The 27,068-nt window shown below is 44.1% G+C and overlaps 1 protein-coding gene across 1 annotated transcript in view; it reads right to left on the reverse strand.

The window, feature by feature from the left end:
• Positions 1-27,068, reverse strand: part of LOC137420701 (slit homolog 2 protein-like) — a 709,809-nt gene that overhangs the window by 263,091 nt on the left and 419,650 nt on the right. Inside the window, exons 5-9 of the mRNA XM_068105981.2 lie at positions 19,582-19,653; positions 18,422-18,493; positions 17,695-17,766; positions 1,849-2,012; positions 76-214 (exon numbers count right to left, since the gene is read on the reverse strand). Coding sequence (XP_067962082.2) covers positions 76-214; positions 1,849-2,012; positions 17,695-17,766; positions 18,422-18,493; positions 19,582-19,653 — 519 coding nt within the window. The remainder of the gene's footprint in view (positions 1-75; positions 215-1,848; positions 2,013-17,694; positions 17,767-18,421; positions 18,494-19,581; positions 19,654-27,068) is intronic.

Here is a 27,068-nt window from a genome sequence, read left to right on the forward strand (position 1 = left end):
CGGAAAGAGAGCTGAGGTTTTGGACACCAAGGGCAATGACCTATCGCCATGAACCCTGGTCAAAAGGACCCTCACATCTCGGTGGTCTTCTGCGGAAGGTTGAAGGGAACGGTGCTGAGGTCTTTTCCACGGCAGTCCACCACTTTTTTGACACAGGTGCACACCGAGGGGCAGGCAGCTTTACTCGCAGCACATCCTTGGACCCAGGTGGAGTCTGGTGTGTAGAAAAAAGAAGAAGAAGAGGTGGATCAAAGATAAGAGGGGAGACCGAGGGTAAAACAGAATCTGAAAGACTCAGAGTGGAGTGAGCAGTGATACAACAATGACAGCACATTTACACTAATTGTCGTGTCTGCACCTGTGTCTACACCGAGAAAACGTGACGAGACATTTAGTGCAATTAGTTTGGCGGAGTCACATCAAAATCTTGTAAGGTATGATTTATGCAATCATTAAACGTGAAAGCTTTTATGATATAAAGGGTGGCCTGTTTGGAGTGGTTATGCAATCACCTGGCACATGATATCGAGGCCAGAGGTTCAAAATCCCATGGAATGCATTAACGTCATTCGTTTAATGCATGGGCTCCTCCATCAGCCTTAAACGTCAAAAATGCTGTTGAGTTAGAAGTGCTTTATATGATTCAATGAGAACATGAATTGCTCCAAGCAATGGCTGATCCGAACGAATGCGCAACATCTAATTCAACTTGGAGTGCAGTTCATTTCCAGGAGTGAGCTGGATTTGAACCTTGAGGCATCGTTTCAATAGCGCAAGGTAATTATGAGATAAGTAAAGGTAATTTGATACGCCATGTCTACACCATATCCATACTCGGCTCCAGGAAATGTCAATTATACAGCTAAGCTTGAGCAGAGAATTTAGCCAGTTTAAAATTAGTTTGGTGGAGTGGCCAATCACAATGGCAAAATAATTCTCAAGGGATCTTCTTCTTCTTCTCCTCCTCCTCTTCCCTTTATAAGGGGTGAGGTCCGATGGCACCAAGCTTCTGCCCTGCTTTGACAACGATACTCCTCCACTCCCCTCTGTCCTCAGCCAACTCTCCCCACTTTACATCCTCATATGAAAGGCGGTATGCTCTGTCTGAGATGCGCCAGAAGTAAGTCAAGGTAAGTCCGACACCCAAGGGGATCAAAAGCAGACGAGACAACCTAATGGTGAGCATGCTACCTGCAGAGCTTGGTAGAACTGGAGCATTTAAAGAAAGAACACTAACATGTAATGGATGGGTGGACAACTACACTGGGGAGGCGCTCACCATTGATCTGTCTAGTCTGGCTTCGATCGTGAAAAATTTCGCCCTGATGCAGCACCGTAAGGAGGCAGTGCATGTCGGAGCATGCAGTCTTTGGAAATGGCATCTGAAGATGGCAGTCTCGAAAAAAATTATACAGTATGGACGTTGAATAATCCACACCATCTTTCAAATTTTTATGTTCGTACTTTGGCCGAATTCCCTACCTTGGGATTAGATGCGAAATGAACATAAACCTGCAGTATGTGGGAATGTTGGAATGTGGATATGTCACAGGAATGGTGAGGCAAATGGCTTTTATATATGCCCTATGAGTCTTTTGATTGTGAAATATGAGGATGAAATCAGGGATGTCACAGAAAGCAAAATGGAAACATAAGTGGAGAACTGTTACTGAAATTGCTCAACGGATCGAAAGAGATTTTCATCATATTTTTTTTATGACATGCCATGAGAAATTATAGTAGATTTTTGCAATGTGTGTGTCAGACTAGAAAACAAAAACATGACAAAAAATAAAGGATGCGAGGAAATGAAGGAACTAATCCAGAGCGCAAGACCCCATTCCGCACCGGAACACACAAACTCCTTTCGCTGCACCTCCGGAACATTGAGACCCCGCAGGCTGCTGGGCGAGGAACATTGTGTGAAAAGGCCGACTCGAGGTCGCTGTCTCAACCACTCTGAGAGCCAGGCCATGTGGCAGTCACATTGCAGGTTGTTGGTATGCAAGCGGCTGGAAGGCACGAGTTCAAGGTGTGAAGTTGAACATGGGCGACAACATGTATTCATTGCACGCGAGGCTTTCCATGCAGGTTCAAAGCACAATCCAAAGATCTATGCAATTTTTACAATAAACAAAAAGTTCTTTGGACGATTGTAAAAAGATAAGTGCACAATTTTCCTTTCAAGCAGAGCCTGTCATAATGAACACCTTAGATCCAGACAAGCTTTTTGAACAATCTGATGTTTATAATGATAAGTTCACTCAGCCATTATTATTGTGATATTTCGATGTCTGAAACAACAACAACAACATGCATTTTAAGGCCATGTTCCCTGCTAGAGCGGGGGTTAGCCTTGCGGTCCCCATGACAATCTTCTCCATTTTGCCCTATTTTCTGCATCTCTCCTTGTTAACCCCCTTGCCCGCATTTCTTCTTCCACCATCTTTAGCCAAGTCTTTCTTGGTCTTCCCCGTCCTCTACTTCCTTCTACATTAACTTCCATCACTCTTCTCAACCAGTCACTTTCATCCTTCCTCAATACATGGCCAAACCATCTCAACCTGTTCCTCTTCACAGCATCAATCACAGGCAATATTCCCATCATCTTTCGCAATTCATCATTTGTCTTCCTCTCTCTCAACGATACTCCGCACATCCATCGAACCATTCGCATTTCCACCCTTTCCAGCCTTCGTTGCTGCTCTACGTTCATTACCCATGTCTCGCTCCCATAAATCATAACACTTCTCACACATGCAGCATACACCTTTCCCTTCAGCTTCAGCGACACTCTCCTCCTCATCAGCATGCCACTCAGTTCCCGAAACTTCTTCCATGCACATCTCACTCGAGCAACCGTTGCCCAGTCTGATCCACCTTCTCCATTCAGCATGTCTCCGAGGTAGCAAAATGTTTTCACACCTTCCAGCTTCACGCCGTCTCCAAGATCCAACTCAACATTTCCTCCATCTGCAGCTCCCTCTGTGCACACCTTACATTTGAATGTAGCTGCCACACTGGTTAATGACCCTCTCAGACCACTACATTTTTGATGAACCCACTCAGCACACATTGTACATTGAATGGAGTTCACTCCGACACCCTTCCTGCACACAGCACGGCCACTTCCCAGTTCTTTCCACCTCACCACATGCTTTACCACTTGCCATCACCTTTGTCTTTCCGATATTCACCTTCAGACCTTTTGTCTCCATACATTCCTTCCACTTGTTCATCTTTTCCTTCAGTCCATCCATACTTTCCGCAATCAACACCAGATCATCTGCATACAACAACTCCCACGGTAAACCCTCCTTTACGGTCTGAGCCAGCACCTCCATCACAGCTACAAATAGTAGTGGACTTAGTACCGACCCCTGATGCACTCCCACCTTCACCTCAAACTCACCACTGTTCCCGTCCTTCGTCCTTACAGCTGTGCGTGCTCTTTTGTACATTGCCATCACTACTCTGATCAACCATTCCTCCACTCCTAACTTCCTCAATGCCCATGTCAATACTTTGCGTGGAACCCTATCGAATGCTTTCTCCAGATCAACAAACCCAAAAAACAACTTCTTCCTCTTATCCATGTACTTCTCCTGCAACTGCCTCACAATGAAAAGCGCATCTGTCGTTCCTCTTCCTGGCATAAATCCAAACTGCATTTCGTCGATCTTCACTTTCTTCCTTATCCTCCTCTCCAACACCCTTTCCAATACCTTCATTCCATGCTCCAATAACTTTATCGCTCGGTACGAGCCACACTCCAGAGGGTCACCTTTCCCCTTGTATAGAGGGACGAGGGTACTCAGTTCCCAATCCACTGGAATGCGGCCTTCTTTCACCACCAGATTACAGATCTCTGTCATTCTCTTCACACCCCAACTTCCTGCTGCCTTCAACATATCTCCCACAACTCCCGTCGGCCCTCCCGCTTTTCCACTCTTCATTGCTTTTATCGCTTCCTCAACTTCCTTCTCAGTTATCTTCTCTGCCGGTCCTAAAACTGGGTTACTCTCTATGTTGCCATCCCATTCATTCTCTGTATTCAACAGCATTTCCATATATCTTTTCCATCTTCCTTTAATTCCATCTGGGTCAACAACGATTTGTCCCACTTCATCCTTCAAGCAACTCACCCCCATTACATCACACCTCTCTTTCGCTATGTGCTTTGCAATCCTGAATACTGCTTTCTGACCCTCTTCCGAATCCAAGCGTTCTCCGAACATTTTCCTACATGCCTCCTGCGCCTTTGCTACCTCTTTCTTTGCAGCCTTCCTGGCTGCCTTATAACGTTCATGCTCTGCTGTTTCTGCTCCCGTACCCTTCGCCTTCTGCCACTCTTTGAACTTCTTCCTCTTCTCGTCAATCCACTTTCCAACCTCAACATCCCACCACCATGTTTCTGAGTGCCTCGGTGGTCCTTTTGTCCATCCACATACCTCACCAACGGCTCCCAACAGACTAGCTTTCATTGACATCCAACCACTTTCAAGCTCAACCACATCATCCTCTACCCTACTCAGCCTCTCTTTTAATGCCTCTGTTACGTGGTCCTCCCGGTAACTACCTGGTCTTGGTGACCCCCGGACCGTGGGAGGGACCCCGCCAGAAAGATATATTATATATGCGCTTTCGCCACGCAAGCCATATGAATTTCACCCAAGAGACAACTGACGTTCAAGGATATATTTCAAGGGTAATGATACCAAACAATTTCAATGACACCACCATCCACAATATTTCAAGGACACAACCATCAACAATATTTCCATGACACAACCACGGAGATTTTCCCCAAGCAATCAACAATACATAATCCTCACCAATTCCCAATTCACAATCAATTCCCTATGATTAAGATGGCCATCTTATACATGTGTGTCCCGGGGAGTACTCACGAAACCCTTTTGGTCTCGGTCCCGCACAATGTCTCTGGGCCCCTCTTGACCAAGAGGATAGTCACCGTCACCGCACTCGGGCGGTTGAACGAACCCCGGGCGGACGTGCTCCAACGTGCCGTCTCGTACCGGGGACAGCTGTTGCAGCGCACTTCCTTGCCAAGCAACGGGGCAAAACCAAAACGCGGTTTGCAACGCGAGCGAGGCTCAACGTGCGACCCGTACGCGTCCTTGTAGACGGGGCGAAACCCAAACGCGATTTGCAACGCCTGCGAGGCTCCAAAGTGCGACCCGTACGCGTCCTTGTAGACGGGCAAAACCGAGCGCGGTTTGTAACGCGTGCGAGGCTCCAAAGTGCGACCCGTACGTTCCGTGCACGAACTCACGGGGACTTCACGTGTCCAAAGGTAATTACGCGGCCAGGTAACTCCTCTCGCCAAACGGGTTTCGGAACGCCCCTGTTTTCCGCGCAGCGCAAGGTCGATTCCACCTTCTCGTCGTCGCGGGGCGAGGAAGAAGATTCCGTCCTTTTCTCTCCTCGTGTCTTTTCTTCTTCCCTTTTCGGTCACTTCCGTTTCCGGCCATTTCCGTTTCCGGCCACTCCCTCAGAAGGGCTCCTGCCCCTCCAACCACAACAACTACACAACAACTTAATATACTACCCACGGATAAGCAAAGACCTGAATGGTAATTCACATACATTCACATAAATATGTAACACTCCCCCCCTTCAAGAAAGAAAGTTTGAACCCAGCGAAAACTTTCGTTGCCGGCCAATTTGGAGAAACAAACCAGATAACTCACCCCTCCAGATTACTCCCTCTGGACTAAGTACCAACAACGACATTGTCCCTGCCAAATCAAACTCCATCTCATGACCCTCTGACTTTGACCGTCAGTTTCTTGGGAATGAAGATTAAGGGGTTGATCAAAGATCCAAAGTTAGGCAACTTGATAGCACTTTTTCCGGGAGGCCAAGCCGAGTATTCACTACATGGATGCCTTTAGGAACGCGGAGTTCACGGTTAGTCCGTGCAGGAAAGTTCTCTACCTGGGCGCCTTGAGGAACGTGGAGTTCACGGTTAGTCCGTGCATGAAAGTTCCCTACATGGACGCCTTTAGGAACGGCGTTCACGGTTAATTCGTGTAGGAATCTTGGCTCGGCGGCTCCGCCGCCTTCAGTGCTTCAACTTCTCAGAACTTCCCTAATAATTATGGTGGGACCACTTGTCCCTGTGGTCCCATGAATAGCGGTCTCCTTCTCGGCCACTACTTTGACAATCCTTCCTTCGGGAGCTGCTGTAACTCAGGAAGCCTCCATAATAATATTGATTGCGGCCACCACCAAAACTACCGCCCAGTTGTCCTCTCCTGTAGACCTCTCGACGCCTACGAAATGCCTTCCCTACTGTTATGGTCCGACCCTCCAAATCCTTGCCATTCCAATTCTTCTCTGCCTCTCTGGCGTCTTTTGTGCTGGCAAACGTGACAAAGCCGAACCCTCTGGACTGTTGCGTTTCCCAGTCTCTTACCAACCGCACTTCCACCAGCGGCCCATATCTGTTGAAGACAGAGGTCAGAACTTCTTCCTCTGTTTTGAAGTTCAGTCCCCCTACAAATAACTTGGCACTTTTGTCGCCATCCCGAGTTGGTGTGGTGTTATTTTCCCTGCTGGGCTCTTTACCAACCCTCTGGTTACCATAAACTTGACCCCCGGCCAAATCATTCCCGATAACCACAGATACACCCTCTACAGGAAGCGTGGCTTGTAAACCGACGGTGACCGGTCCTGACACCAAATCGGACTCCAACTGGATGACCTGAAGGGGAGCACTAACACCGCCCCCGATCCCCTGTAAACGCACACTATCCCCCGTTGCCGTCTCCTCGGACCATGGCAAAATGCCTTCAAGCATTAAAGATTGATGGGCCCCTGTGTCCCTCAATATTCTAACCGGTCTCCGGTTAGTCGAGGCTCCATCCAGGGACACAAACCCCTCTGAAATAAATGGTTGGTAACCCTTTTGATGGCGATTTCTTACGCTAGCCATCGCATTCGGAGTTGTAATAGTCGGACTCCGCTCTGGGTTGTCCCTTTTCATGAGGTAACAACTGGACATCAAGTGTCCAGGTTTCTTGCAAAACGCGCAAGTAGGTCCGGAGGAAAAACTCGGGGTCTGCCTCGGGCCCCCCGAACTATAAGTTTGTCTTGGGCCCGCATCCCTCTGATTTCGAACCGGTGGGGTATCATAGTTGTCCCCATAATCATCTCGAGGCCGCCGCCATGTATGGTCGTTCTCCGCACCTGCTGTTCCCCACCTCCCCTGCGGAGATCTAGGCGAGGAGTTAGGTTCGTGGACCCCTATTCGGTGGGTTAAGGCATAATCATCTGCCATGGTGGCTGCGTCCCACAACTTTGGTACCTTCTTTTCCTGCAGGTACACTTTGATGTCCTCGTGGACACACTGCTGGAATTCCTCCACCAGGATCAAGTCCCGCAATGCCTCGAAGTCTTTCCCGACTCCTTTTGACTCACACCACCGATCAAACATGTTTTCTTTCACTCTGGCAAACTCCACATGGGTCTCACTCTCCCTCTTCCTGGCATTCCTGAATTTTTGCCTGTAAGCTTCCGGAACCAACTCATAGGCCTTGAGGATGTGCTTCTTCAGTACCTCATAATCTGCACATTGGTCCATTGGTAGCGCCGAATAAATTTCCTGAGCTTTCCCCACCAGCACACTTTGCACGAGTATGGTCCAGGCCTCCTCCGGCCAGTTTAATTGTCGAGCCACTTTCTCAAAGTGTGGAAAAAATTTCGCGACTTCTTTTTCACTGAACGGTGGAACCAGCCTCACATGTCTGCCCACATCCCAGGTTTTCTGGTTAGGTGTCGACCCCGTCAGCAAGGGTGGTGCCTCTCCCCGTTCTCTCATTAACTCCAGCTCCTTGAATTTGATTTCTTGCTGAAGCTCCATGTCACGTTCCTTTAATTCCCTTTCCGCTTTTCTCTCCTCTGCTTCGAGGTCCCTTGCAGCTCTCCTTTCCTCTGCTTGTTCCTTTTCTCTTCTTTCCTGGAGTTCTCTTTCCACTCTCCTTTCCTCGGTTCTTTCTTGTGCTGTTTTCTCTTCCAACCTTTCTTGGAGTTCTCGTTCCACTCTCCTTTCCTCTGCTTTTTTGTCTTCTAACCTTTCCTGGAGTTCTCGTTCCACTCTCCTTTCCTCCGCTTGTTTCTCTTCTCTCCTCGCTTCTGCTTTCCTTTCTTCTTCTTTTAACCTTTCCTGGAGTTCTCGTTCCACTCTCCTTTCCTCCGCTTGTTTCTCTTCTCTCCTCGCTTCTGCTTTCCTTTCTTCTTCTGCTCTTTCCTTTTCTGCTTTCCTTTCTTCTTCTTTTAACCTTTCCTGGAGTTCTCGTTCCACTCTCCTTTCCTCTGCTTGCTTCTCTTCTCTCCTCTCTTCTGCTTTCCTTTCTTCTTCTGCTCTTTCCTTTTCTGCTTTCCTTTCTTCTTCTGCTCTTTCCTTTTCTGCTTTCCTTTCTTCTTCTTTAATCCGTTCCTGGCTCCGTAACTGCAACTCCAGTTTCCGGAGCTCAACGTCTTCTGGTTCTTCGGGTAGCCACTCCCAGGCTAACTCGTCCCATTTTCCTAATCCCACCATAGATTGTATCACCGTGGCCTGCAACTCTGCCTTCCTCAAATTAGTTCGGACCTCCAAGTTAAAATGTTTGGCCAATTTCAAGAGGTCCGACTTTAGCAACGCTCGGAACTGTGCCTCACTCGGTGTTACCCCAAAGTTCTGTGCCACAAACGCCATGGTGCCTATCGTTAACACCTGTTAACCTTCACCCAAGATTTTACCCCAATTTCTCAAAAAAAAATTTACCAATTAATAATTAATTAATTAATTTTAATTAATAAAAATTATTATTTTATTATTTTATACACTTTTAAATCCCGGACGTAGACCCAATTGCGAAACCGCAAATCGTAATTTGGACGAGCCCCCAATTCTGTTACGTGGTCCTCCCGGTAACTACCTGGTCTTGGTGACCCCCGGACCGTGGGAGGGACCCCGCCAGAAAGATATATTATATATGCGCTTTCGCCACGCAAGCCATATGAATTTCACCCAAGAGACAACTGACGTTCAAGGATATATTTCAAGGGTAATGATACCAAACAATTTCAATGACACCACCATCCACAATATTTCAAGGACACAACCATCAACAATATTTCCATGACACAACCACGGAGATTTTCCCCGAGCAATCAACAATACATAATCCTCACCAATTCCCAATTCACAATCAATTCCCTATGATTAAGATGGCCATCTTATACATGTGTGTCCCGGGGAGTACTCACGAAACCCTTTTGGTCTCGGTCCCGCACAATGTCTCTGGGCCCCTCTTGACCAAGAGGATAGTCACCGTCACCGCACTCGGGCGGTTGAACGAACCCCGGGCGGACGTGCTCCAACGTGCCGTCTCGTACCGGGGACAGCTGTTGCAGCGCACCTCCTTGCCAAGCAACGGGGCAAAACCAAAACGCGGTTTGCAACGCGAGCGAGGCTCAACGTGCGACCCGTACGCGTCCTTGTAGACGGGGCGAAACCCAAACGCGATTTGCAACGCCTGCGAGGCTCCAAAGTGCGACCCGTACGCGTCCTTGTAGACGGGCAAAACCGAGCGCGGTTTGTAACGCGTGCGAGGCTCCAAAGTGCGACCCGTACGTTCCGTGCACGAACTCACGGGGACTTCACGTGTCCAAAGGTAATTACGCGGCCAGGTAACTCCTCTCGCCAAACGGGTTTCGGAACGCCCCTGTTTTCCGCGCAGCGCAAGGTCGATTCCACCTTCTCGTCGTCGCGGGGCGAGGAAGAAGATTCCGTCCTTTTCTCTCCTCGTGTCTTTTCTTCTTCCCTTTTCGGTCACTTCCGTTTCCGGCCATTTCCGTTTCCGGCCACTCCCTCAGAAGGGCTCCTGCCCCTCCAACCACAACAACTACACAACAACTTAATATACTACCCACGGATAAGCAAAGACCTGAATGGTAATTCACATACATTCACATAAATATGTAACACCTCCCTTACTGTCACCTCTTTCAACCTCCACACCTTCATTCTCGGTTGGTACTTCACCCGCCGAGCTCTCCTCGCACCTTTCACCCTTATGTCGCAGACAACCAAGTGGTGCTGTGAAACAGCCTCCTCCCCCGGGATCACCTTTGTGTCCCGGAGGTGCCCCCTATCTCGCCGACGCACCATCAGGTAGTCAACGGTTGTCGTCGACCCACCTGACGTGTATGTAACAAGCTTATTGTCCTCTTTCTGGAACTGAGTATTACAAATCAACAAATCAGCTCCAACAGCAAACTCCAAAATCCTTTCACCTTCTCCATTTCTCACACCATATCCGTAACCCCCATGAACTCCCTCAAAACCATCCATACTCCTTCCCACATGTCCATTCAGGTCTCCTCCCACCACAACAACTTCCTCATCTTTCACGTTTTCCATCAGCTTCTCTATCGCACACCAGAACTTGTCCTTCTCTTCATCGCTTCGACCAACCTGCGGAGCATATCCCGAGATGACGTTCACCAAGAGCTTTCCAATCATCATTTTCACCATCATCAACCTATCACTCACTCTAGTCACACTCACCACACTGTCTACAAACTCCTCAGAAAACAGGACACCAACACCATTCACGCCCTCCAGGCACCCTTGCCACACAAACTTGTATTTCTGTCCCTGCCTACCCTTCACCATTCTCACACCACTTCCCTTCCATCTTGTCTCTTGCACACAACATATGTCCACTCTTCTTCTGACCAATACTTCCACCACTTCTCCTGATCTCCCTGTCATTGTCCCCACATTCCATGTCCCAAACCTCAGAAACCGATCTCCACTTCGGGCTGCACCCTGCCCATATGTAGTTGTAATTGTCATGGTTCTCTTTTTGAGGCAATGTTTTTATGGCCGGATGCCCTTCCTGACGCCAACCCTCTTAGTCGTCTCTTACGACACGCAGGGATACGGTGTACCTATTCTGACCAGGGTACACACTGGGAAACGTTTAAAACATGTAAATTCTGTGGGGGGGGGGGGGGGGGGCGTCAGCATCACGGCTGCGGTTTAAACATATTCCAACAATATCCAAACAGAACGATGAAAAAAAACAATCCGGGAAAAGTCTCCAAGCGAGAACGTGGATTTGAGAAAGAAGGAGCAGAGGCGGAAGAAAACGAGATACAGGGGGCGGGGCACAAGCCGAGACGAGGAGGAGAGCGAACAAGCACGTGTCCGGGAGGAGAGAAAGAATCAATATAGAATTCTTTGTCTCAGGAGGTGAGGTGAGGGGGAGAAAACAAAATAAAAGAAACAAGCAATACAGCGAAGGAAATAACCCAAACCAACAAAACACCGACGGGGGGAGGGAAGCCCCAAGTCACCAGGCCGCGCACGAGGTACGACCCAGAAAACGATCAACTACACACAAGTTTGCACGAACCACAAACCAACACCAACTAGAAACACACAATAACACGTACACAGCAAAATAACCAGTGGAAATTTGACAAAGACAAGAACGGGAAAACACTCAAACTTCGATGCCGTGGAGAGCTCGAAGCACGCCTCACTCGCCCGAGGAACCGGATGTCCGAAAGGATGTCCGAAACAAATGTATTATTTTTGCTCCATTGTTCAGCAACTGTACCTGAGCTACACCTGATGGCGCTTTTCCACATTGATTGATTCTGAACATAAGGACTCGGATTATGGACTTTTAATGAAATACAATTGTTTTTATTATTAATTTGTTTTTCCAAAAATTAATGTCCAACAAAATGTTTCATCCTTAGTTAGTGTGTGCCTCAAAGTTATCAATCTGACAGAAGGCATCATTAATGATGGCGAATGTCCAGTTCAAAATAAAATTTGTGCTTGCACGAGCTAGATTGGCATTGGTCTGTCTGACAGGATGGCGCCGAGGTGGTGCACTTACCTTCACCTGCATGGCCTGGGTTCGATTCTGACCTGACTATAAATAGTTGGATTAGTAATTCAGGGGCAGGGCATTGTATCACAAAGTGCTATGTCCTTTGAGATCCCGTTTGCAAGCGCTAGTTAAAGATTCAACAATGTCCTTAGCAAAGATTACGTGAGTTATCCCTGGCACTCCTGACGCTTTCCATCAAATTTCAGCCCTGGCAGGCTGGTTTGTGAAAGATTTCGTCAAAAAAAAAAAAAATTCCATGGCCTACCCCTTACAATGGGAATAATTGGGGCGTTTAAAGTAGTAGTAGTAGTAGTCCCCACCATTCCCGTGCCTCCTCCTCCCAAGCCCTCTCTTTCCCACAGATCTCCTGATGTCCCTGCTCTCAAATGTTGTGTTTGTGCGATTCCCTCTCTCTCCCATCTTGTCTGCCGCTCCCCTTATTATATGTTTTATGTGTCCATTTGTTTTGTTTTTTTGTGATTAATGTTAGCTCTTTCACGATCCTAGATCTTGTATCAAAAAAAAAAGAAGTAGTAGTAGTAGTAGTAGTATTGAGGAGTAATAGTAGGAAGACGAGGAGGATGAGTAGTAGGTAGTGCTTTTGTTAGAAGGTAAATGACTGCAGAAGTCTGTGCTTGAGGCACAAGTCTGTGTAGTGTCGCTCAAAAATATTTCTCATCTACTGCAGGTCCAAAGTCAGAAATGAAGTGGACAAAAGTCAAGCATCGTAAGACATGAAGCACCACCAAGATAGATAAAGAGGAAGAAACAGAGAAAACAAATACAAGGACAAAATGAATAATCATACTAGCAAGAGCAAAAAGAGCCTCAATTGCCACAAACTTCCGAATATTCTCTAATTATTGTACCATCGTAAACTCTGAAATTGTATGTGAACGTAATACACATAACTATCTTGCAGGCCTATGTTATCAATCTTCGCCTTCCTCACTTTGTACATTGCAAGTTTTGCAGAATCCAAAATGAAATTCACAAAAATATCCTGTGACTTCATTTCATTTTGGGTAGAACGTCAGTAGTAGTAGTAGTAGTAGTAGTAGTAGTAGTAGTCGTAGTAGTAGTAGTAGTAGTCGTAGTAGATTGGCCACATTGATTTTACTAACAATAACTAGAATGCTACATAATAAAGTCCATCGTCTTTTTGGAGGAAACATTAAGCCGGTTGCCCCAGATGCTCAAACTTACTTGGGCATTCTGTTTCGGGCCCTGGCCAATTTCCACATTCCTGTTTAGCAACTATGCTCTCTACCACCCCTTTCCAAAGGATCGGGAGTCACAGAAATAAAAAGCTTTTACCTGCTAATAAACCAACTCAGGGCCATGACCTTCACCTTCACAACAAACTTGCTTTTTAATTCATTCATCAGTTTTATTGTCTCATTGCTTTTCCCCACTTTCTCCCATTTAGGACAAGTAGCCAGGTCCAGCTTTTAAGTTTTAAGATCAACGTTTTGGAGTTAAATTGTTGACCGAGTGTAAGGTGTGTTATGTAAAGAGGTATAATAAATCTGAAAAAGATATCACAACAATAACGGTATTAAGTTTGATAGCCCCATAACTGAAGAGGTCAGAGGAATGGTTCCATAACACTCATTAATGCAACAATGAGTTATGAAAAGAAGCATCAAGTTAACAGGTTTCATCAGACCATTATTCATTATTTTTTTAAATAGTTTGATTTATTTTATTAATGCCACTTAATGACACCATATCTATGCTACTCTTTAAAGCGTCAAATACCTGAAACCAAACAAATTATAGTTCATACGAAAGCAAGCTTGTTATAATTATAATGGAGTTTGTATCACCTAATTCCATGATGACATCATCTCGTTCGATGGATTTTTATTTTCTTTGCCAACGAAGCCTGACTGTCTATTACCCTCCATGCCTTACATCCGCATTCATTTGTTCTTCTTTTAAATGGATAAAACTGCACTGCAGATGGCAATTAATCAAATGGTTTGCCTGCACAATGCACAAATGCAATAATGCTGCTAATACTGTACTTAGAAAAAGTCCTGGCTAAGCTGAAAAGGGTACAATGAATACAAAGACAAATTAGGTCTCTGCGAAGCAGAAATCCATTTTTTATCCTGAGCCATTTACTCAAATGGTCGTCTTTATTAAATCAGTGAGTGGGGAGGTGGACAGAGGGTGGATGGCGCAGTGCTTTTAACAAAATGAAATGGTTTGATGTTGGAGTGGTCTATGAAAGGATTCGTTGGGTGGAGAGGATGACAAAAGAGGGCATCATTGCGCAGCCACTGTGTGCCTCCCATATCAATACCATTAGTTTGTATGACAGATTGAAGGGTACATATGCTTTCTCTATACAACCTACTTACCTAATAATGTAATCTGCCATTCAACTGCACATTTTACCAAACCCCCCAACATTTATTTTGTGCAGATCTCTCTCCCATCATCTGCTATTTCCCAACATTGTAAAACATGCATCAGATTGTATGCGATCATTCATTGAGGATGTGATGGAGCATAGATTCTCAAATGTCAAAAGGCAAACTGCAGATCATAATGGACAATTTGTTGAGCAATTTTTGGAGGATTACAAAAATATTTCTCTTTCAGACAGATAGATAAATATGAGTTCCCTTCAAGGAACTTCCATGCAGGAGGAGGTCATGAAGCGCATCAAACCTGCACAATGATTGCCAACCTATGAGTGCTTGTCCGCATTCTCTCTTTTTTAAATACTGAGTGTCAAGCAAGGAAGCAGTACGGACCAATTTTTGGAGGATTACAAAAATATTTCTCTTTCAGACAGATAGATAAATATGAGTTCCCTTCAAGGAACTTCCATGCAGGAGGAGGTCATGAAGCGCATCAAACCTGCACAATGATTGCCAACCTATGAGTGCTTGTCTGCATTCTCTCTTTTTTAAATACTGAGTGTCAAGCAAGGAAGCAGTACGGACCATTTTTAAAGTCTCTGAAGGGATTCGACAGGGATAGGACCATTACGCCACATTACGTCTGACTGATGCACCAAATATTTTAGCTGGTGAATCAGTGAACTACTTTGTTGATGATTCAACGTTTATGGTTAGAATTTTTGTTGTTGTTGTTGTTCTGATATAATTGACATCAGTGAAGTGTTTCGTGAGTTTAAGAAACCTTATTGGTTTCAAAAATAATGTTCTGTGGGTTTAAAAAAATGTTTTGGAGGTTTACGAAATGCTTTGTTGGTTATAAGAAATGTTTTGTAAGTTTTAGAAATGTTTTACGGGTTATAAGTCAATCAATCAATCAATCAATCAATCAGAAATGGTTTATTAAAAGCATGTCTGGCGGAATTACAATGGCGGAATTACACATGCACACGTATTCATTATTTACAATCAATGATTACTTACAAGATAAAAATATAAATCCAGAAAGAATATTCAAAGAGTAAAATAACAAAAAAGCAGAACTAAACAAGAAGACATGGCATTCTTCAAACAGAAGATAAATACTAAAAGACAGAAAAAATTGTCACGAAATATTACAAACTATTGAGAATACCAATTTAAAAGGGCAATGCACGTGTTTGAAATATTTTCGTTTGACATTTGCACTGTGAGTACTTTCGTGCTTTCCCGAGATTACAAGGTATATCTGTCATGGCTGGTAACCATGTTCTACACAAATGTTGGGTTTCAATAGCAAATGTGAAATCTTTATATAACTTATGTCATCATTCCTCCAGGATTTGTAATTAACATGTTTCTAAATCAAGATGGTAAGATGCTTAACGTTGTTCTAACATGATTTTACAGGCTCTTTTTTTTTGGAAACGTTGTAAATTGTTCACCTGTACTTTAGTTTAGGCTGCATTGAAAATAGGTACACAATACCTCAACATTGGTCTTATGTAGCCAATACAAATTGTAATAAGGTCACAAAGGGGTAAGTTATATGATTTAAGATTATGCAAAATGTACAACTTTCTATTACATTTCAATGTACAACTTTCTATTACATTTAATGTTAATTATTGATTACATGTTAAGAAATGTTTTACAAATGTCTTGTGGGTTATAAGAAATGTTTTGTATGTTTTACATTTTTTGTGTGTTATAAGCGATGTTTTACAAATGTCTTGTGGGTTATAAGAAATGTTTTGTATGTTTTACATTTTTTGTGTGTTATAAGCGATGTTTTACAAATGTCTTGTGGGTTATAAGAAATGTTTTGTATGTTTTGCAAACTATTACATCCACTCCCAACCGGAGTGGCATGAAGGGTCATGTTATTTTCCCCACTGTGGTATATAGATTACAGTAGATCTCAGCTTGGGTCCATTAGTCTATGGGGGTGCCATAAGCCTATAATGCTTCAAGAACATTGGGTTTCCTCCATTTTATTTTCGTGTTAAACAGTAGTAGCGAATGTTTAAAAATGTAATCATATGTGTTTGTGGTTTATATATATATATATGTACACACATATTAAGAAATATATATTACTTGTTAGGTGTGCCCCACGATAAGATATTTTTTAACATTAACACGGCATTTGTCCAAGGAGGAGAAAACCCCTGGGGACGGGGGATATTATTAGTATCAATATTGTTTTGTAATAACATTAATATTATGCTATTATCTTTGGTGTTGGTACTACTTTTGCTCTAGTGTTGTTATTACTTTTGTTATTAGAAGCGGCATTGGAAAAATGCCACGATTAGCTATCTTAACACGGATATACACCTTAACATATATTTTGCCGGAGACGGAAAACCTCCTTGGGGAGAGGATCAGTGGGAAATGAAGTCGCTACAACCTCTATCGTGTGACCCTTAGTCCTCCTGTCATGTTTGGTTGAGATTTGATAAGTAACGACCTTATTTATCATGGTCAAAGGAGACAGACAGCCACCAAATTGCGTATTTTAGTATGATGATTTGCGGGTAATAACAAATTTTTTGTATGTTTTACAAATGTTTTGCAAATTATAACAAATGTTTTGTATGTTTTATAAATGTTTAACGGGTTATAGCAAATGTTTTGTATGTTTTACAAATGCTTAACTGGTTATAAAAAATGTTTTACAAATATTTTGCGGGTTATAACAAATGTTTTACAAATGTTTTGCGCATTATAAGAAATGTTTTGTATGTTTTACAAATATTTTGCGGGTTATAACAAATGTTTTACAAATGTTTTGCGCATTATAAGAAATGTTTTGTATGTTTTACAAATGTTTTGCAGGTTATAAGAAATGTTTTGACAGTTAAAAAAAAAATTTCTTCAGACAATGTCCCTTGAGTAAAAACGTTTAATTTTACCAAAACGAATGCTTAAACCTAAGAAAGCTACAACGATTATACAAATGTCTCTCTATGATGATTAATTGTAATTCGAAATTTATTTTTAAAAGGGAGAGAAATGCAGCTTTAAGAGACACCAATGATGCTTGCTACATTATCCTGCATCACAATGAAACCTGATAAATGTGCCATTTGATAACCATCAACAAACACTTTGTCAAGTTCATTGGTAAATTGTGAGGTTTCTAGATGCAAAAAATTACTCGTATGATCACTATCAATGCAAGATTATTACCATCTGGCTATAACGGTATTGGACACCTTGCATTAACGGTAACCAAGCCACCACCTTGTAGTAACAAAGATGTAATTACAAAAAAAAAGAAGTAAATAATGACTCAGACAAAAGCTGTTCACAAAGCACTGCCATTCAAAACTGCCACAAAGGAGCAATGGGTATATTTATGCACAACTACTTACAAAGTTCTCAGCTTGGGCATGTGGTTGAAGCTGTCAATGGAGAGCGTGGTGATATTATTGTTATTGAGCGTACTGCAAAAAGCAAAAATAATTGCCACACTGAATGGTTTGAAATGACAACTGAGTTAGGAATTACAAAACAAAACGGTTTACTCGATACACACATAAATAAATAAATAATGACTCAAATCACCTGGTTCCGATAAATCCACCACTGAAGAATCACTATCCACTAAATATTAGTTTCAAGCATGAACCATTGCTGTTACAAACAGAGAATGCTTTTTTGGTTAATTTGCACCAATATTACATGTTTCTACACATTTGACATTTCCTTGCAAGGACACTATGCTTCGATATAATAAAGAAATTCAAACAATTTGAACTTCTTCAGTAACGTATCTTAATAAATGAACCATCATTGTAGGCTTTAAATAATTACTTGAAGATTTCCCACATTTACTGGAAATAGGAATAACAGGCATTTAATTAATAATTTTTCTATTCTTCCTTTCACAAATCGAACACCAGTGTCTAAAACTTAGCCGAATCAACAGTCTTAAAAACTCAAAATGAAAGTTGAAGATGTTAAACACAATGTACATGAAGACTTTAAAAGTACATTTCGTGTGGACTTTGCAATCTTGCATTAATCGAAGTACGAGTACTCTCAAGTTATAAAACTGCAAAGAGGAGACAGATATAGTGAGGGAAGAGTTAAACTTACAAAACTTCAAGCTTTCGAAGAGCACGGAAGGCACCATTCTTGATGCAGGAGATGAAGTTGTTGTCCAACTGCCTGAAACAAGAAAAATAAACAACAACAAAAAAGAGGGAACAAATAATGCTGGAAAATGAGAATTCAATAAGCTCAGATGCAAAGTCAGGCCACCAGAAAAGAAGAGAGGAGTTGAGAAGATAATATAGACAAGATATCACAGGGATGCAAGAGCACGGGGAGCTAATGGTACCGAGGCGTTGCCTTCTGGGATAGCTGTGTGGGAGCTTAGGACCTCCTGCCTGCTCTGTGGCTCCCGCCAGTTTGACTGCCTGGTTGCTGCGCTCCCCGTAGTCAAACCCCACCACGAAGGCGGTAAATATTCATGTAGCTTGCCCTTCCTTTTTGTTCAGTCAGCCCGTGCAGGGTAATTTCATTAAGTGGTACGCTTATCCATTAAAGTCGCCGGTTCCCTTCTCCGCTTGGCTTCTTCTTTTTTTTTTTCGTCCACCGTTTTGCCAGGAAACAATTTCATTACGAGAATGGGTTGCAAATCAAAGGCCAGAGGGGCCATCTTTAACGTTGAAGCAAAAAAACCCATCCCATCCCCCTTACACCGCACCCCACCCTTGGTCTCCCTCCCCAGCCGACTGACCCCAACGTTTAATCCATTAGCGGGTAAGTGTCGGGGAGAATTTAAATCTCTGGTCAGCAGAGCGTGTTTTCCGAAGAACAGATGCCAGTCGAAATGCACCAAAGAGCGATACAGCAAGTGCACTACAGCCTAGAGGGACACAGAGCTCTGCGACAGTGAGAATTCAAGGGCCGTGGGATGCAGGAGAGTTAAAAAAACCAATAAATGAACATTACAAAACGTTTTTACAGTCTTGCACCGACAAACACAACGGTTCCGGAGAACATCATCAAATAATAAAGAAAATAAACTTCACCTTCATTTTTATATTTCAACACAAGTTGCATTGAAGAGACAATATGCCTTCTGGCTTCAACATTCCCACAGCAGCAGCACATGATCGAGTGGGATCACATATGTGGTTAAAATAGATGATGAAGGATGGATTGTGATTAGAGAAGGTGCAGCTGTCTCCTAGCTCTATTCCTTGACAAAACCGAGGCAGTGAAAGCAATGGCAACAAAAATGAACTCACAGGTTTTTGATTTCGGTCGCTCCCCGGAAAGCCTTTCTCGGAATGACTTCAATACGATTCTCACTCAAGTCTCTGCAGCAGAGACATCCCGAAGGACAGGGCAATGGTGGGGAGGTATGTAGGGGAGGGTGTGGCGATGTTTTAAGGGAATGAAAAGAGAAAAGAGGGGTGGGGTATGAGAAAGAACGATATAACATTTTGTCAGATAAAGAAATCAATAATTTTCTAAGAGAAATTGGATTACAGAATCAATGGCAATTCTTGTAAGTGCTCCCCAGCAAATTTATTTCAGGAAGAAAAAAATATGTCTGCAAACTGCGTGCAAGGGTAAGGTGCATGTGGTGTGTGCGTGTGTAGGTGTGTACTCAAAGTGGAAAATGTAATGCTTACTGGATAGAGTCTGCATTTCCTATATGTACCTGCCTTTCATATTGGATACCAAACTTGATGGGCTAAAATTTTAATGTTAGGAGGATATTCATCTGATCCAGTATAGTATGTATGTACAGTATGTACAGTATATATATATATATATATACACATATATATATATATATATATATATATATATATGTTACTGATATATATATGCACAGTATATATATGTACAGTATATATATGTACAGTATATATAGGTACAGTATATATAGGTACAGTATATATAGGTACAGTATATATATGTACAGTATATATATATATATGTACAGTATATATATATATATATATATATATATATATATATATATATATATATACACGAGCTTGGCTCGGCTCGCGCAAGCACGCGTCGTTACTGAGGAACGGGCTTATTTTAGCTGAGGATAATGACTGTACCTGAGTTGCTGTGTTGTCATGATTTACACCAATCATAATACAAACAATTATTTTGCACAAATGTATTTGTTGTGTTTGTGATATTACATTTTTATAAGCAATTTAGGTTGAAAAAATATATAAAATTCAAAAAAGAACCCCTCAGCACATACATACGGGAGGGGTAGGTGCAGACTGGAAGTTTGGGACGATTACACCTGACCACCATGTAACTCAAAACACCTCACCACCACGTAATTCAAAACACCTCACCACCAAGTAATTCAAAACACCTCACCACCACGTAATTCAAAACACCTCATCCCCATGTAATTTAAAATACCTCACCCCCGGGGTAATTTAAAACACCTCACCCCACCTAATTTAAAACGCATCACCACCAAGTAATTTAAAACACCTCACCCCCAAGTAATTTAAAACACCTCACCCCCACCAAATTTAAAACACCTCACCACCACGTAATCCAAAACACCTCACCCCCATGTCATTCAAAAAACCTTACCACCATGTAAATCAAAACACCTCACCACCACGTAATTCAAAACACCTCACCACCACATAATTTAAAACACCTCACCACCACATAATTCAAAACACCTTACCACCACATAATTAAAAACACCTCACCACCACCTAATTTTAAAAACCTCACCACCAAGTACTTCAAAACACCTCATCACCAACCAATTAAAAACACCTCACCACCACCTAATTTTAAAAACCTCACCACCAAGTACTTCAAAACACCTCATCACCAACCAATTCAAAATACCTCACCACCACATAATTAAAAACACCTCACCACCACATAATTCAAAATACCACACCACCACATGATTCAAAACCACCACCATGTTATTAAAAACACTTCACAACCACGGAAGCAAAAGTTTGAGGGAGTAGTTAAGTGACAACACAGACACTGCCCAGATATGTAGATATATAGATAAATGACCGTACCCGAGTTGCCGTTTTGTCATGGTTTACACCAATCATAATTCAAACAATTATTTTTCACAAATGTGTTTGTAATATACGTGATATTACCTTTTATAAACATTGAAGTTGAAAACTTAAGTTGCAAAAAAAAATATTTCCCCAACAAATTCCAAAAATAAAAATAAAGAAAATTGGAAAAATTTTCAAATAAAAATACCCTTAGGACATACCGACGGGAGAGATATGTGCATACCAGAAGTTTGGTACGATTACACAAAAGTTTGAGGGAGTAGTTCAGTGACAAGACAAGACAACACAAGACAGACACTGCAAATATATATACTGTATATATATTAGGGTGGTCCAAAAATTTGAAGATTGGATTTTCATTTCTCCACAAGCCTGCCCTATTCCTATTGAAGAAAGTAGTTTGTGGTGAAAATTTGAGCTTGATTGTACAATATTTAGAGGTTGCTCAAAATGTTGACAAATTTTAATGAAGAATAAGATACATAATTTTTAGCATCATACATCAATTCATAGATAATTATCTATTTTCAATTACTCAAATTATTTATTATTGTTGGCTTGCACTTGTCTTCAATGGTATGACCAAGAGATTGTGCAAAAGCACTGGCAACAAACATAGCACGCCGATCTGAGAGATTTACTCTGTCCAGAGTTGCCACTATTGCTGGAGTGATCACCTTGATGGGAGCCTTTTTCACCTGTTTGGCAGAAGATGGACTTTGGAGTTTGAATTCATTGTCCCCTGAATCGGAGCTTTCAATCTCAGACTCATCATCATCATCAACCACAGCCAATGTTGATGGAACAGATTGCATTGCTGTTAGAGTCTCAGCAGCATGTTTCTTCTTTCTTTTATCTTCATTCTCAAGCCTGATACGCTTTCTGTTCTCCTTCACTGCCAGAGTGTTGTCCACAGATCCCATACGTGAACTTGAGGGATCCTCATGCTGCATGATAAGGAATGCTTTGTCTTCTTCATTCGTCATTTTCTCAAGCGCATCATTTGGTGAGATATCGAAGAGGGATTGAAGATCATCTTTGAACATCTACTCCTTCACTCTATAGTTTTCGAGGGTCTTGGTTCTATTTTTCTTTGCCAGTTTGTAGGCATCATACAACTTCAAAAGTTGGCGCTCACAGGAATCCACTCTCTGCACTGGAATTCGTGCTTTTTCCCAGTATGCACACACAGCTTGTACACTAGGTTTGGCACTTTCACGAACTGTATGGTGTTCTTGTATGTGATGGTACACCATTTTCTGCAATGTGTGTCCTTTGGTTGGTAGTCCCCCACATATTATTTCCTTTTCAGACTTGCCCAGCAACCAAACTGTGGAAGAGCTGCGAGTTTCTGCCATCTGAAAAAAACAGGATAAATTTAAAATGTTTAATTTTTGAGCAACCTCTAAATAAGTTCCAATTGACCTCATATTTGGTTCATATGATCTTTATAAACATAGGAACAAGGGCAGCCTTGTGGAGCATGGATTTTTAATGGTATTAAAGATTACATATATCTGTGGACCACCCTAATATATATATATATATATATATATATATATATATATATATATATATATATATATATATATATATATATATATATATATATATATATATATATATTGTTTCAGTCCGCGGATTAGATGTTATTTACCGAGCGGTGGTATTGCCGCGACCTAACAGTTCCCCCGATTCTTCCCCAACTCACCCGATTCACCCAGACGTTGGCCAAATCGCGCTATGCCAAATCAATGATAGAAAGGACACGACGACTGGGAAAGAGGAAACGACGCAAGGGGTACAGTTCTCAAGACCTCCGGAGGAGGGTATAATTACAGTGGTGGAGAAAAGGGGTAGATTACAAGGCAGTGAGGTAAAGACACAGAAGAGATAGGCACTTAATTACCGTCTTATCTTATCCCAGACAGACCACAGACAAACGGGACAAGGCAGACTTACACAGGGATTGATGGCAGGAAGGGACAGGTAGGTCAATAGCACAAGGTGCACCTTGGCTCGGGGACAGGATAAAGCACGGTCCAGAAGATGCGGGGAGGCCTCACAGCGCTCGGAGGGGACGTCTTTCTTTCTCCAAGCTCAGCGCGCATCTGACGTCACCTCCCCCTCACTGCGCATGCTCAGCGGGGAGTGACACGCCCTCGGCTGGTTGGTTCCGCCCCACTGGGGCCGGTCCGCCGCTTCCATTGGGTGCGGGGGTTACCGGGCTCCGCCCTTGACGAGGAGCTGACAGGGAGCCCCTATTTGGTAACCCCGTCGAGTACATGTTTGATGGCGGCTCGTTGGGAAGGCCTGGTGCCCTCCCAACACCCCCTACCAACCAAGCCGGAGTGAGGACGTGCACTTCCTGCGCTCGTTGTTGTTGTTGTTGTTGTTGTTGTTGTTGTGAGGAAGAGCTGCGGGGAGGTATTGGGAGGTCCTAAACTTCCTAACGGTGCCATACAATCACATTCTGGTGCAACGAAGGGTCAGAATTAATGGAAACGAGTCCTTAACTGACATAGACTAAGAATAACTAGCAAGACGTCCTATAGTTGTCTTACATGAGATGCGGTGAACCTGGGCACGACATTTAATGGGGGAAATAGGGGGAGGTCGGGTCTACAGAGTGTTGTTTACAGAAAATGGGACTAGGGAATGGGGGATTGGGGATAGTTGGGAAGTATTGAGGAAATAGGGGAATATTTACAAGCGGATATGGATGGATGCAAATCCCATATCCGCAGCACTGCACCCTTCTCTACCTCGGGGCGTCCCGACCCGATAAATTTTTACCTACTTTAGTGTGGCACTCAGATGTAGTTCCCTCTACTATTAACTCAACCCTGACTGCGACAGTTTTACAGATGTTCACAAATGAGTAAATATGTCCCCCTGCGACGATGCACCCTTCTCCTAACAGAAACACACCCACAGGATAACCGAATCGCGGAAAGCATCCTCAAACTAAACATACAGCCGGTAGGGAGCATTATTTATACAACACTGATATTTACACTACGATCCAGGGCCTGTTCTTTGAGGAACACATGCAGATGTTATGCATAGGGAGAGCACGCATGCCAGCATCGATACACCAACCCACGAGTGCCCTGTTGCCCTACGGCCTTTAATAATGTGCAGAGCACCCCGTCCAAGCACCAAAAGCACCACCCCATTACGCACAGTCAGCACCATCCGGTGCACCAATAAAGTGTTCATAAAAATGCACAATTAAGTGTCCATGGTCACCGGTGGTGTCGCAGCCGGCCGATGTTCTGCCGCTGGTCTTGCCTTCCTGGAGTGCACTTGGCCTTCTGGCTTCTTTAGAAATAAAGAAAGGCGCCAACCGCGTCCATTTCTGAATTGTGGCCGTCAGGGGGGCCAACTAAAAGTGGTTCACCTGGATGGCATAGGTGCCACGTTGACCCAGAGGTCCATCCACGGGTGGTGCTTGACCGCAAAAGAACTGCGGTCCATTGTGGGTGGCCACAAAAATTGCAGTCCATATGGTGTATCGATCCAGGCAGCAAGCAGCGGAAGTACAGGCCCACAACTGCGGAGCCAGCACCTCTCTCTCCTCTCTCTCTGCCCCAAAGCCAGATCCTCGGAGGTGGGAGACAAAAGAAGACAAGTGAGTAAGGTGGTAAGGGCGCAAAAGTGCACGCAATACAAGGTAATGCACACTGGGGGCACATGGGAACCAGGTGAGACAGGTACGTTCCTACCGTACGCCCCCCCCCCCCAACCAGGTAACCTACATTGCCCCTCCCTTACCCCTTACTGTATCCACAAAACACAACACTACCCATAAACATCTACTTTACACATCAACAACGTCCCTACTGTCTTCCCCGTTCCTCCCATAAACCAAATTCGTCTTCTCTCCCTCCTAACCAATCAAATTTGCCATTTCCAACTCTCATCAAAATCTGCCATCTCCAACTCAACATCAAAATCTGCCATCACCAATTCATCATCAGTCCCTCCTAAGGAGGGAGAGATGGAATCACCCCAATGTCTCATCCACGTCGTGATGCGTCTCACAAATCCAAACAGCAATTCTCCTTTCCTGCAACACAAAACAAAGAAAACACAGGTGTGGAGTCATCAGCATCACCTCAGGTAAGTGGCTGCGTATGGTGCGACAGGTTCATCAATCCTAACTATTTCCTAAATGACTTTAACAACTTTACATTACCCGGGGTCTTTCCCTGCCAATCCATTGGCCAACTTACACTATGGGTTCTAAAAACCAATTCCCATTGACCAAACTGTGGTGCTTCTCAATTTGGGGTCTCACTCCCCCGATTCATCTCCCGGTGCCCTTGCACAATTTCTGGGCTGCGACGTGTAGCTCTCCCAGCAGGTCTACCCACCTGCACACCTCCACCACTGCAGTTGCCACCCGAGCTTACCTAGCTCCTCACCCTAACCTAACTAACTGGGGAAGGCCCCTCCTGGCTCTGTCACCCCTCGGTGCCCTCTGGCACTGGGCTACCCGGGTCCGTCCTCCAGATCCTCGGGCCCCATCCACAACAACTACTACCGGCTCCCAGAGCCCACCTGCGGCCTCACCTGGCCGACATCCTCACAGTGGTGGAGTGCCCAAACCAACTACACACACTAACAGGCTACACGCCCAGCCATTTCCACAACACTAATGCACCCATCCAATCATCATTCTTCCACCCGCACCACAGCTGCCAATATCCAACCACAATTTACCTATACCCTCTACCTAACACTTACACTACCCGCCCCGGGTATCCGTGATGGGGGTCCACTCTTCCCCCATCCACACCTTCGCACCACGCACACCACTCCGTACCACTTACTCCAACTCTCTCCACACCACTCATTCTCTGCTCCATATATTCCACACACCTGTACTTGCACACCTGTGCTCTCATACTTGGTGCCGCCTGCACCCTTCTCTCCCCCAAGCGCATTCGCGCTGATCCACAACACTCACTACTCACCATGACACTCATCCGCAATGCTCTCTCATTCATCACTTGTACACTCACACACACCTCGGAGCATTGCCTCACCGATGCCTCATTTGAAGCTGCTCACCAGCACTTCCATTCATACTGCATCATCTGCTCTGTCTACTCCCTTCTAAAACTCGCGCTCCTCCGTCTTCCCTTACACTCAGCGCTCCCCCGTCATTATCAAACACTAAGCTACTACGTCCCCACTACAGGTACCAAGTCTCTTACTTAAATCTTGTCACCCATAGTCACCTCTAGTCCCTATCAATATAACCTAGCCCTCCCTGGCTCGGTTGTCATCGCCACCCCATATACTATAGCGCATTTGCCCCCATCATGGGAAGGGTGGCAGGGATGCCACCCTTACCCACCGTCATACGGCGCGAGTGGGACCTTGTGGGACCACCTCGTATGCGAGTCGTTGCCCGCCTGCCGGACCCCGTGCGTCGCCCCTTGCGGGGTCAGCGCGGGGCCGAACCGGCCGGGCCCCCACAGTACATTACCCCCAAGGGGCTCCCGTGCCTCCCCTGTCCCTCTAAAAACTACCCCTGTTGGTGTCGATGCATGGGTCATGCTTCCGCAACCCGCTACCCATTCCATACCACCACAACCTTGCTCACTCACACCTCGCACCTCTCCCATCACCGGACCCTCTCGCTCGCACCCTCGTTCCATACACTCCGGACC

The sequence above is a fragment of the Myxine glutinosa genome, chromosome 2 (assembly GCF_964187855.1).
Source record: "Myxine glutinosa chromosome 2, kmMyxGlut1.1, whole genome shotgun sequence".
In the NCBI taxonomy this organism is placed as follows: domain Eukaryota; kingdom Metazoa; phylum Chordata; class Myxini; order Myxiniformes; family Myxinidae; genus Myxine; species Myxine glutinosa.